At 38.4% G+C, this 12,412-nt stretch overlaps 4 protein-coding genes across 12 annotated transcripts in view; 1 reads left to right on the top strand and 3 right to left on the bottom strand.

Annotated features, from left to right (window-relative positions):
* Nucleotides 1-2,778, bottom strand: part of rab27a (RAB27A, member RAS oncogene family) — a 29,043-nt gene extending 26,265 nt beyond the window's left edge. Inside the window, exon 1 of the mRNA XM_061881692.1 lies at nucleotides 2,644-2,778. The gene's annotated coding sequence lies outside the window, so the exon portion shown is untranslated. The remainder of the gene's footprint in view (nucleotides 1-2,643) is intronic.
* LOC133539638 (protein PIGBOS1) lies at nucleotides 1-2,782 on the bottom strand. Of its 3 annotated transcripts, none has more exons than XM_061881716.1 (3): nucleotides 2,644-2,778; nucleotides 1,177-1,242; nucleotides 1-274 (listed from the first exon to the last, which is right to left on the bottom strand). In XM_061881716.1, exon 3 carries the CDS (start codon nucleotides 222-224, stop codon nucleotides 54-56), a length of 171 nt encoding a protein of 56 aa, XP_061737700.1. In that variant the 5' UTR covers nucleotides 225-274; nucleotides 1,177-1,242; nucleotides 2,644-2,778; the 3' UTR covers nucleotides 1-53. The 3 variants fall into 3 exon arrangements, with proteins under 3 accessions (XP_061737700.1, XP_061737693.1, XP_061737685.1); XM_061881709.1 differs by having other exon boundaries at nucleotides 1,177-1,316; nucleotides 2,644-2,767; XM_061881701.1 differs by lacking the exon at nucleotides 1,177-1,242 and having other exon boundaries at nucleotides 2,644-2,782.
* pigb (phosphatidylinositol glycan anchor biosynthesis, class B) lies at nucleotides 2,533-9,580 on the top strand. 2 transcript variants are annotated; one of them, XM_061881673.1, is made up of 12 exons: nucleotides 2,533-3,621; nucleotides 3,701-3,824; nucleotides 5,268-5,384; nucleotides 5,466-5,571; nucleotides 5,636-5,766; nucleotides 5,842-5,982; nucleotides 6,059-6,110; nucleotides 6,263-6,474; nucleotides 8,678-8,742; nucleotides 8,868-9,021; nucleotides 9,082-9,259; nucleotides 9,335-9,580. In XM_061881673.1, exons 1-12 carry the CDS (start codon nucleotides 3,510-3,512, stop codon nucleotides 9,446-9,448), a joined length of 1,506 nt encoding a protein of 501 aa, XP_061737657.1. In that variant the 5' UTR covers nucleotides 2,533-3,509; the 3' UTR covers nucleotides 9,449-9,580. The 2 variants fall into 2 exon arrangements, with proteins under 2 accessions (XP_061737657.1, XP_061737648.1); XM_061881664.1 differs by having other exon boundaries at nucleotides 2,535-3,621; nucleotides 8,811-9,021.
* ccpg1 (cell cycle progression 1) overlaps nucleotides 9,384-12,412 on the bottom strand; it is a 24,736-nt gene continuing 21,707 nt past the window's right edge. For all 6 annotated transcript variants that reach the window (XM_061881605.1, XM_061881598.1, XM_061881610.1 and 3 more), the window contains one exon: nucleotides 9,384-12,166. In XM_061881605.1, coding sequence (XP_061737589.1) covers nucleotides 11,986-12,166 — 181 coding nt within the window. In that variant the 3' untranslated portion in view covers nucleotides 9,384-11,985. The remainder of the gene's footprint in view (nucleotides 12,167-12,412) is intronic.

Raw genomic sequence — 12,412 nt, forward strand, 5'->3', positions numbered from 1 at the left:
TTATTGCAAATTTAATATTCGTTTATTTTTGTCCCTTAATGCACTTAGCATGGTTATTTATGTCCGTCAGTTCCTTGGTCTTTTTGTGCCGTATCCTGGATTGGCTGCTGTGTTGTGATCTTTGTCGTTGTGTCATAGTAGGGTCTGTAGATGTAGAAACCACCCACAACCCCAAGCACTGCGGCAAAGGCCATCTGTGAAAAGGGTATTTTCTTTCGAAACATGGTTCCTTGCAATAGGCAGATCCAGTATTGAGAGAACAAGAGAGGTGTTCCTAAAAAAGCAGCAAAAATGGTGTTAGAATACTTTTAAAATGTATTTACAGTTACCACTTTAGGCTTAGTTGGCCACAGCGTGGATGTACCTTTTAGCTCTTATTTCCAAAATTGTGTACCCCAATGGTTCTCAACCTTTTTTCAGTGATGTACCCCCTGTGAAAATTTTAATTCAAGTACCCCCTAATCAGAGCAAAGCATTTTTGGTTGAAAAAAAAAGATAAAGAAGTAAAATACAGCACTATGTCATCAGTTTCTAATTTATTATTTTTTATAACAGTGCAAAAATATTGCTCTTTTGTAGTGGTCTTTCTTGAATTATTTTGAAAAAATGCTATAAAGATAACTAAAAACTTGTTGAAAAATAAACAAGTGATTCAGTTATAAATAAAGATTTCTACACATAGAAGTAATCATCAACTTAAAGGCCTACTGAAATGAGATTTTCTTATTTAATAGGAGGTCCATTCTATGTGTCATACTAGATCATTTCGCGATATTGCCATATTTTTGCTGAAAGGATTTAGTAGAGAACATCCACGATAAAGTTTGCAACTTTCGGTGCTAAGAGAATAGCCCTGCCTCTACCGGAAGTCGCAGACGATGATGTCACATGTTTGATGGCTCCTCACATATTCACATTGTTTATAATGGGAGCCTCCAACAAAAAGTGCTTTTCGGACCGAGAAAACGACAATTTCTCCATTAATTTGAGCGAGGATGAAAGATTTGTGTTTGAGGATATTGATAGCGACAGACTAGAAAAAAAAAAGTTTAAAAAAAAACACGATTGCATTGGGACGAATAATTCCGATGTTTTTAGACACATTTACTAGGTTAATTCTAGGAAATCCCTTATATTTCTATTATGTTGCTAGTGTTTTAGTGAGTTTAATATTACCTGATAGTCGGAAGGGTGTCTCCACGGGTGTCTTGACGCGCAGTGTCTCAGGGGAGTCGACGGCAGCTATGGACGGCACAAGCTCAGGTTTTCTCCGGTAAGAACTGACTTTCTAACCACAATTTTCTCACCGAAACCTGCTGGTTGACATGTGGTCGGGATTCATGTTAGCCTGACTGCGCTCTGATCCATAGGAAAGTTTCACCTCCAGGAATTTTAAACAAGGAATCACCGTGTGTTTGTGTGGCTAAAGGCTCAATCTTCCCAACTCCATCTTTCTACTGTGACTTCTCCAATATTAATTGAATAAATTGCAAAAGATTCAGCAACACAGATGTCCAAAAAACTGTAGAATTATGCCGTTAAAGCAGACGACATTTAGCTGTGTGTGTGCGCAGCGCTCAAACTTCCTAAAAACCTGTGACGTCTTGTGTACACGTCATCATTACACGACGTTTCGAAGACGAAACTCGCGGGAAATTTAAAATTGTAATTTAGTAAACTAAAAATGCCGCATTGGCATGTGTTGCAATGTTAATATTTCATCATTGATATATAAACTATCAGACTGCGTGGTGGGTAGTAGTGGGTTTCAGTAGGCCTTTAAAGTGCCCTCTTTGGGGAAGGTAATAGAGATCCATCTGGATTCATAAACTTAATTCCAAACATTTGTTCACAAAAAATAAATATTTAACATCAATATTTATGGAACATATCTACAAAAAAATCTAGCAGTCAACACTGAATATTGCATTGTTGCATTTCTTCACACAGTTTATGAACATACATTAATATTTTGTTGAAGTTTTATTCAATAAATATATTTATAAAGGATTTTTTAATTGTTGCTATTTTCAGAATATTTTTAAAAAAATCTCACGTACCCCTTGGCATACCTTCAAGTATGAGAACCACTGGTGTATACTACTGAATTGAGGTCTCATGGCCCTTATGTGGACACTTATACACGCCATCTGGTGGTGTCAGAAGGGTATACCATACAATGGAATTTCGATTTAAAAAAGTGTAAAATTACGAATTAGAATGTCACTAAACATGAAGTACACGTTTGTTACTTATGGACTTAGTATATCATATAAAAAGATGATTCTTAGTTTTTATTTTAATTAGGGTCCAATAAGCCCAAATATCAAAGAGAAATACAAAAAAAAGCATGTAAACAAACAGCTTGGGCCTTAAGAGGTTAACACGTTGTGCCTATCCATGGCATCAAAATATGTATTGTCACTATCACATAGTTTAACATTTACCTGCTTTTTTAAAAACTGGTTGATATTAAAAATATTTATGAACAAGTTTTATACTGAAAGTTTACACCGGATATTCCAGCAGAATGATTTTGTTGTTGCTTGTTAGCTTAATCGCTACATGAGAAGCCTATTTGCTTTCAGAAATGGACATGTTGTCACCAGGTTAATGGGGATTATATGGTAATTGTGAACTCACCGAGTTACTTTTTGTGGCACTTCACAGAATGTTATTGACCAACGAAAGACCAAAACACCGATGCGTGGACAAACTCAACGGGGAGGACATACAAGGAACGTTGAACGCAATCTTCTTCTATATTATACGGCAAATCACAACCAACGTCATTAGGTGTTTAGCGTCACCTACTGTATTGGAATGTATACCATTAGAGTCAGTCCTTTGGGCACCGTACTGTATTAGTACAAGCATATCAAGTGATTTTTATTAAAACATATGGTCTTAATATATCTCATTAGAGTCTGGATACATTCATTGACCGAAACATTTTTTTAATGACCGCCATGATGCAGTGGTTTATTCTCTGCTTGGGCTAACTGCAATACGTCAATGTCGCCGTCTGCTGGAGAGAAGCATACAGTGCTTCGAAAAGTCTTCTAAAGCTAAGCAATGCATGTTTTTCTACTCTATGACACATATTCTACCAACGTGTGTAAGGAAATCCAATTTTAGCGTTGACCTGCTGTGTATCTGGTTTCGCGAAAATAGTTACGCAGTTTTATTTTTTTAATTTGAAAGCTACGTACAAGACTACACCGGAAGTACAAATAATTGCGGAAGTGCCGTAAACAGCGGCCTTTCGAAATGGAAAAGTTGTAAACATTGCAAGTTGGAGTTCCTGAATGTTATTGAATATTTTGTAATTGAGTCGGCGTTTACAGAATACTAAACCGTTTTTTTTTATATCGTGTCCGTTTTGTGTCGTGACAATACTAGTTCATCTTTGCTGCGAGAGTTTTTTTGTTTTGGAATAATGTTGAAATAACGACTGTCGTGATTGTAGTCCGGTCAGATAGTTATACGTCTAAAGAAACAATGCCCATATGGACACTTTTAGACGACGTTTGAGGTTCGAAAAGAACGATGTGGACGTGAAACTAAGGAAAAGAAAGTCACTGCTTTATTTAAAAGAAGATCATGCTCCTCTTAGAAATGGTGGGTTTCCTGGTTGCTGTGACATCATCATGCAACACTACCTACTTAATAATGAAGTCATAATTCTTGCTCCATGCAGATGTGCTGAGAGTGGCAGCATTTTCTGTGACATTCCGGATCATTAACTGCTTCCTAGTACAGAGCAGCTTTGTTCCAGATGAGTACTGGCAGTCTCTGGAGGTCGCCCATCACATGGTCTTCGAATATCCTTTCATGAAAAGTGACAAGCGGTAGAATGGATGGATGGATGGATGGATATCCACCTTTTATTTTTCTATAGTTTTTTTGAATATTTGTTGTATTCCAAATGCCTCATCGTAATTATATCATGCTTTATTTTTGTTGGCCTTTGTATTATTTGTCATATTATTTTTTAAATTTAAATGTTTGGCTATACTCATTTAAATAGTGTATGACACATACCAGCACCAAAAAATATTACATTTGACAATAGGTCAGATGTAACAGTATTCTCAATTGCTCTCATTTGAATTAATTGTGAAAACTGACTCTAATTACAGAGGTGCCTCAGTTTAGGAGTGTTTTGAGATAAGAGCTATCCCTCAGTTAATTGTGATGCTTTAAGTTGCAAATAAATATTTAAATTACAAGCATGCTCGCCATTAGTTGACATAGCAAATGTCACAGTGAACCACATAATATCCGCCCAAAACATCTGGTCTTACTCGCGAGCATTAGCTTTTTCCCCAGAGATGGACATAATTTTGTTTTCTAACCATTGTAAGGAAGTGAGTATGAATAACAGTATGGAGAAGAAGTGCATGCTATTCTCTCAGCCACTGAGTATATGATATATATACACACTGGCCTAGTGGTTAGAGTGTCCGCCCTGAGATCGGTAGGTTGTGAGTTCAAACCCTGGCCGAGTTATACCAAAGACTATGAAAAAATGGGACCCATTACCTCCCTGCTCGGCACTCAGCATCAAGGGTTGGAATTGGGGGTTAAATCACCATAAATGATTCCCAGGCGTGGCACTGCTGCTGCCCACTGCTCCCCTCACCTCCCAGGGGTTGATCAAGGGATGGGTCAAATGCAAAGGCCAATTTTCTCCACACCTAGTGTGTGTGTGACAATCATTGGTACTTTAATATTCATTGAATTAAAGAAAGAAAAAAATCAAAAAGTGCTGGTCTTAGTGCTAGTCTGCACCACACTGAAGCAGAATGAGCCTAATGCCAAACAATATTGTTAAAGTAATATCTAAACAACAGACATTTATACATGAAAATATGGAGAAGTTGCTGCTGGTGTGTTTGACGGAGAAGCAGTTCAAAGGAGATACTGTAGAAGTCCACTTCCCACAGAGTAGGGATGCTTGTAACTACATTTTTAACTATTACGTTACTTCAGACAAGTACTGTAATTGTTGGTGGTAAATTATCTTGTATTGTTTATCATGCAATACATCATATCTAAAAGTTACATTTTATTTAATAAGGCATGTTAAATTTTAAAATTGTGCTGTTTTTGAGAGTAGGCAAGCACCAATTAAATCAATTTTAATTAATTTGTGAGATGTTGATTTTATATACAGTTGAGTTACTAATGTATTTAATTTTATAGCAGCCAAGATTTACACTAATGTGGTTTCATATAATTGTATATAACCTTAACAATGCAATTTATGGCCATCTAACCTGGGAATGGAAAGCAGGCCTTAGAGGCTTCACCTATCCTTTCATCTTTGCCTTCATCTACAAACTACTATACTTCATAAACTGTGACTCTGTTTATCTCTTGGAAAGTTTTTTTTTTTAATCTGTATTTTTGTCATGCATTTACCATTAAGCGTTATTCAAGCTGGTTTGTTTCCTCCTGCAGATATGGCTGCCTCGAGTCTTTCAAGCGCTCCTCGCTGCATTTGCAGACTTCAAGTTCTTCTTCCTCATGAGAACACTGGAGGGTGGACAAGTTGCAAAGTGGATGGTAAATAAAAGCGGTAGATGGATGTATTGGTACAATATATGTTGCATGTTGTGTGTTTCTTCAGGCCTTCTGCCAGCTGTGCTCGTGGTTTACATGGTTCTGCTGCACCAGGACGCTGAGCAACAGCATGGAGACCAGCATCACTTGCATGGCGCTGTCTTACTTCCCTCTGTCTGCATCCCAAAAACACAGCAGGTCTGACGAACATGATAAACATGTCTCTCTGTGTAATAGACTCCAGACTGACACCTTGCTTTTTCCCCTCTCCAGCAAAACCTATTTGACCCTCGTTGCCCTGGCGATCATTGTTCGCCCTACAGCCCTGATTGTCTGGGTTCCGCTGTTGATTTACCATTTCTGGCAGGAGGAAAACAAACTGAGACTAATTGCTCATGACTACATCCCTATTGGGTTTGTGCTTTTAATTTTCATACTCATATACTTTTGTCGTTTTTTCTGCGTTAACTTTTTCTTTTCACCTCTCCAGGGCCTCAACTGTTGTGATTTCAATCGTAATCGACTGCATCTTCTATGGAAAGGTGAACCTTTTTGCTTGACACTGCAATTTTAACACTGTTATTATATTTGCAATTTGCAGTGGTGAATATTTTTCTGTAAACACTCAATGACATTTAACAGCAAAGGGTAAACATTTGGTTAAAATACCCCAAATTGTGGCTTTGTCTGTTAGTGGACCTTTGTGCAGTTCAACTTCCTGAAATTTAACGTCTTCCACGGCGTGGCAGACTTCTATGGCTCCCACCCCTGGCACTGGTACTTCACGCAGGGCTTCGTGGTCGTCATGGGCCCACATCTCCCGTTCTTTCTTCACGGATGCTGCCTGGCTTTCAGAAGATACAAAATCTTGCTGGTGACAATTTCCTGGACTATTGGCGTGTACAGGTAAAGAAATATGTAGTGGTCTTGTGCAAAATCTGAAATCTAAAGGTTGAAGATTTTTTCTTACTGAGCACTTTTTGTCAAACCAGTTTGCTCATTTTAGCATGTAGTATAATCTGAGATATACTTTAGTACTTAAAATACAAATTTACCAATAAAATACAAAATTATCTGCCAATATAACAATGAAATGTGACTTTCCAAACTTAGATCTTCATTGTTTCAAGGAGGAATGTCCAAATCAATATTTTTAGCCTCAGAACTGATTCGATTTCGGAACCGATCTGATACTTTAAACAAATATAGAACTGAAAATATTTTGTTGCAAGTAACTAAAGTAAACACAATCACATATTTTTTATAAAGCTTAGCTTATTAAATTTAGAATTTTCTAGGATTTTGTAAATAAGATGTATTAAATATATGGTATTGAATGTTACATACAAATATAATTGAAACAAAGTAATGTGGCTAGTGCTGAAAAGCAAAAACTACTATTGGGTTTTGCGCTGAAAGCTTTAAAGTTAAAGTACCAATGATTGTAACACACACTCTTGGTGTGGCGAAATTATCCTCTGCATTTGACCCATCACCCTAGATCACCCCCTGGGAGGTGAGGGGAGCAGTGGGCAGCAGCGGTGCCGCACCCGGGAATCGTTTTTGGTGATTTAACCCCCAATTCCAACCTTTGATGCTGAGTGCAGGGCAGGGAGGTAATGAGTCCCATTTTTATAGTCTTTGGTATGACTCGGCCGGGGTTTGAACTCACAACCTACCGATCTCAGGGCGGACACTCTAACCACTAGGCCACAGAGTTTGTAAACAATAACAAAATTGACCCAGAAATTTTATTCTAATACAAAGAAAATATTGATCTAAAAACTTTAATATCGTTAATACACTGATATTAGGTATCAATAGTATCAACATCTGAATCGATCACCCGTATTTTACATGGAAGTTTTGTCATCCTCTTCAGTGTGTGTGTGTACCGTTTAGCATGCTATGCCCTTCCTTTACTTCTTGTGTTAATCTTACGGGGAAGAAACTTGGGCTATTTTTTGCCATGGTGCTGAGGATTAGCATCTTAGATTAATATTAGATGTAGAACATTATATTTACACAGCGCTTTTTTAGACACTCAAAGCACTTTACAGAAAATCTATCATTAATTCACTCCACATTCACAAATTGATGGTGAGTTGAGATGAGTTGAGTTTAAGTTTATTTCGAACATGCAAGCATACATGATACATCACAATTTCCAGTTTCACTTTTCAACATGTTGGTGGTAAGCATGTTGGTGGTAAGCAAGGCCGTATTATTGCATGGTGAAGCTTAGGGGCCCCACCCAATCAGTGGGCCCTGATTTTGAAGGTGGAATGCAGTGATTGGTGTTCATAGCTGTCAATCAGAAACAGCTCAGCTTCATCAAGCGATGGTCTACTTTCTCTCTCACTTGGCTGCATAGTTTTTTCCAACTGCTCCATTGTTGCTGTTCTGTTGAGTGAAATAATGATTTTTTTTTCAAGCTGTTTTTTCGGGAGGGTTGTTGAGGTTGGGGGGCAGGAGGTTGGTTATTGGGGTGGTTAAGCCCCCTCATCCCCAGGGCCCTATTGGTAAGCTACATTTGTAGCCTCAGCTGCCCTGGGGTAGACTGACGGAAGTGTGACTGCCAATTGTGGCTTCTCGGTGACGCGTTCTGCTTGCTTTCAAATTTGAGCCGGTGTTCTGGCAAGACATACACCCTCCTGGAATTTACATCACTCCTGCATGTGTGTAGCTAACATAGAAATGTAAGTATCTCCCTGAGCATGCATCCCTTTTGAAGGAATGTTTTACCGACATGAGTACAATATTCGGCATTTAAACTCTTGGACACAGCTGTTGTAAAGATTGGCTGAGTTTGGGAGCTTAGATTGTCCTTAAGTTGAAAAAGGCAAGTAATGGCTCTGAATCATCCCGATCTCTCCAGTTTCAAGTCAATAGATTTTTTTGACAGTGTCTAACCCTCTGAATATACGATAGCAGCATCAGAAAATTCTGCAATATATTTTCACCACCATGACCTGTAAAGTTTGCTTTTAACACTTCAAAGAGTGTATGGCGTTCAGTGTATATACTATTTCTTACCACAGTAGAGCAATGGAGGAAAAACACCTATTTACTCCATCTTGTTTGCTAACAGCTTGCTTGTTATTTTCAGTGTGCTCCCTCACAAGGAGTTTAGATTCATCTACCCTGTGCTTCCCTTCTGTATGATATTTTGCGGTAAGTTGCAAACAAAAAAACAATACGCATATCAATAATGGGTTTTTAGCCATATGATGTGCCCTCAGGATTATCGATGGCTCATTTAAAAGTGTGGCGACGAACAGCTGCGTGTGTTTTGGTAGTGACCAACCTGCTCGCTGCTCTCTACACGGGGCTCATCCACCAGCGCGGCGCTCTGGACGTGATGAGCCACCTACGGACACTTTGCCACATCTCCGAGCAGCCACAGCCGTACATTCTCTTTCTTATGCCCTGCCACTCCACGCCTTTCCACAGGTACTGCTTGGTGGGATGTGGCGGACTCTACAAGCAGCTAATGGTTCTCTCTCCATGCAGTCATATCCATTGTCCACTAAGGATGAGGTTCCTGGAGTGTCCACCTGATCTTGGTGAAGGGGCTTATATGGATGAAGCAGATGGATTCTATAGTGACCCTCTTCACTGGCTCACAACGTCATTTCCACAGATGTCCTCAGGCCCTACTCACTTGGTTATGTTTGATGTTTTAGAAAAGGTAAACATTGGTGACAAAATCTGTGTTGGAAAAAACTTGATGCCTTACTTCACACTGATGTGTTTTATGTTGTAGGAAATCTCCAAATTTTTACTCAAGAATAACTTCACAAAGACCACAGAGATTTTTCACACTCATTTTCCCTCGGGAAGAGTTGGAGGAAGTATTTTTATTTATGAAAGGCACTGACAACCACTGGAACACATCTTTTAGCCAATATGTCTGATATTGTGCATTAGCTGCTGAAAATACACTTTAAAACGCCATGCTTGTGATACAGCTTCACTTCTTTCCTATGAAATAAACCCACCCAAAAATTAATGATGCACTAAAGTTTGGTGTGAATTTTTTTTTTTTTTTCCCCTCCCTAAATCACTTATAAAACAAAAATGTTCCAGTTGAGATGAAACAAAAACGAGTGGAATGTTAGAACAGCATCACACAAGCTTATAGAAGAAGCTGCCTATTTCAGACATACAACCCAAAATAAAATATACATCCCTGGTTAAAATTGTTTGTCCTGGGCCAAGCCTACGTCTCAGATCAGTTGTTACAAATGTTACAAGAGGTTTCAAGCTATCTGGCGTCAAAATGAACTTTGTACTTGTCACCAATTATAAAGATCGCAGTGTTCAACTTTCAAAGTGTGCAATAGCATTGTCAATAATAGTCATTCAAAATGTGCCTCATCATTGATCTAATATTTTTAGAAACACTTACTCAGTAGGAAAGATCATTTACACAATAAAAAAAGAATGATGTCATGGTATGTTTGCATTGCATATGGGTGGGGTGTCCAAGTACAGCCCAGGGACATTTTGTTTTATTCGCCTTTGCCAGTCAAAAATGACTTTGTTGAGTAAGATAGATTATTTAATATTACACTTAAAGGCTAAGACTGAGTCTGTTTTGGCAAATGAACAATTTCTCATTGTTCTGTCTGTGGGACAGATTTTTTTTAAAACAAATTTTGTCACATTTTGAGCTGACCCGATCTCATCACTCCTAGTTTTAGGATTTAATGCAACAAATGTATCAAAGTGGGCCGCCACATTCCCTTAATCTTTCTGTATGATGCTCTTTCTTGAAAAAGCTTGGTCACCTATGGTACATGGGGATTGTTATATGCTGTGACATATATTTTTGACATATATTTTGGCTCACAGACGGCCACTCTCATTTTTTACTACTTGTTCCACTCTGGGTTGCTGGAGCCTATCCCAGCTGCATTCGGGTGGAAGGTGGGGTACACCATGGAGAAGTCGCCACCTCATCGCAGAGCCAACAGGTACAACATTCACACTAACATTCACCACTAGGGCCAATTACCGTATTTCCTTGAATTGCCGCAGGGCATATAGCAGTGGTTCTCAAATGTGGTTACGCGTACCCCTGTGGGTACTTGAAGGTATGCCAAGGGGTACGTGAAATTTTAAAAAAATATTCTAAAAATAGCAACAATTCAAAAATCCTTTATAAATATATTTATTGAATAATACTTCAACAAAATATGAATGTAAGTTGATAAACTGTGAAAAGAAATGCAATATTCAGTGTTGACATCTAGATTTTTTGTGGACATGTTCCATAAATATTGATGTTAAAGATTTCTTTTTTTGTGAAGAAATGTTTCGAATGAAGTTGATGAATCCAGATGGATCTATATTACAATCCCCAAAGAGGGCACTTTAAGTTGATTACTTCTATGTGTAGAAATCTTTTTTTTATAATTGAATCACTTGTTTATTTTTCAAAGTTTTTAGTTATTTTTATATATATTTTTTCAAATAGTTCAATAAAGACCACTACAAATGAGCAATATTTTGCACTGTTATACAACTTAATAAATCAGAAACTGATGACATAGTGCTGTATTTTACTTCTTTATCTCTTTTTTTCCAACCTAAAATGCTTTGCTCTGATTAGGGGGTACTTGAGTTAAAAAAATGTTCACAGGGGGTACATCACTGAAAAAAGGTTGAGAACCACTGGCATGTAGTATGCGCTTGCCTTGAATTACTGCCGTGTCAAAGTCGTTTCCCAAAATAATTAGCGCATGCTTAGTATTACCGCCTGGTCAAACTCGTGACGTCACGAGTGACACTTCCTCTGTCACAATTTTCAAAATGGAGGAGGCTGATTTCAATACCGGTAATTTGAAATCGCATAAAGGGAAGAAGATTTAGAGCTAATCAGTAGGATGTAAGGTCCAAGCTTACATCACACTCAACTGCATGCCTTTGGTAAGAGCAGGAGTGAGAAGAAGTTTTAAAATAATTAGTGCATGCTTACTTTTACCGCATGCCTTTGGTAAGCGCAGGAGTGAGAAGAGGTTTTAAATTAGTTAGCGCCCCGGCAGCAATTCAAGGAAGTACGGTATGTGCAATTTCAATGGAAATCATGGTTAGTTGCTCCATGATTAGTGAACAAACCCTGTTTATTTTGAATGGTAGATGTTTGAGGTAGTTTAGGGTCAAAACACTCAATGGGTTTAAAAGTTCAAATCAAATTTCCCTCACTACCTTTACAGCAATGTTTTGTAGTTCAATGCCTTTAAACAGAAGTACTCATTATTTAAATAGCAAAACCACAATGGAGATTCCATTCTCAAACGGACACCAGCCAAAGGACATTCAGAAGCATCAAAATAAACATTGTGAAAACTGGCAAACAAGAAAAGGACTTAACAGTTGTCATTTTCTAACCAAACCTATGTACGCTTGTTGTTAGTATTTGGGGTCAAACGGCATAGGGCCCAGTTCTATTTTGACGTCAGCCATGTGTCCGTTTTTGCCCGTCCTGCTCCACCTGCGCTCACTGTGGGGACGAGCTCGATCTCTCTGCTGCTTACGAGCTTGGTGGGTCGCCCTCGACTCCTCTCTGGAGTCTGGTCGTTCAAGCGGCCCGCTGGGAGATGGGCAAGCATGAAAAATTGTACACATGGGATTATTTGTATACCCATCTTGTGTAGAATTAGATAACTAGGTAAATTTGCAGTGGCGGTATCAGATAATGTTTTTTCAAGACATTCAATCTGACATAATATGGACTAATTTGCATAGGACCGCCGTTTCAACAACAGCAGTTTTTTAGGTGCTCTAATTCTTGATCCGTGATGTATTTTTCCTAAAGCCTGACAGACATTGTAATGCA

The sequence above is a fragment of the Nerophis ophidion genome, linkage group LG02, assembly GCF_033978795.1.
Source record: "Nerophis ophidion isolate RoL-2023_Sa linkage group LG02, RoL_Noph_v1.0, whole genome shotgun sequence".
Classification (NCBI taxonomy): Eukaryota; Metazoa; Chordata; class Actinopteri; order Syngnathiformes; family Syngnathidae; genus Nerophis; species Nerophis ophidion.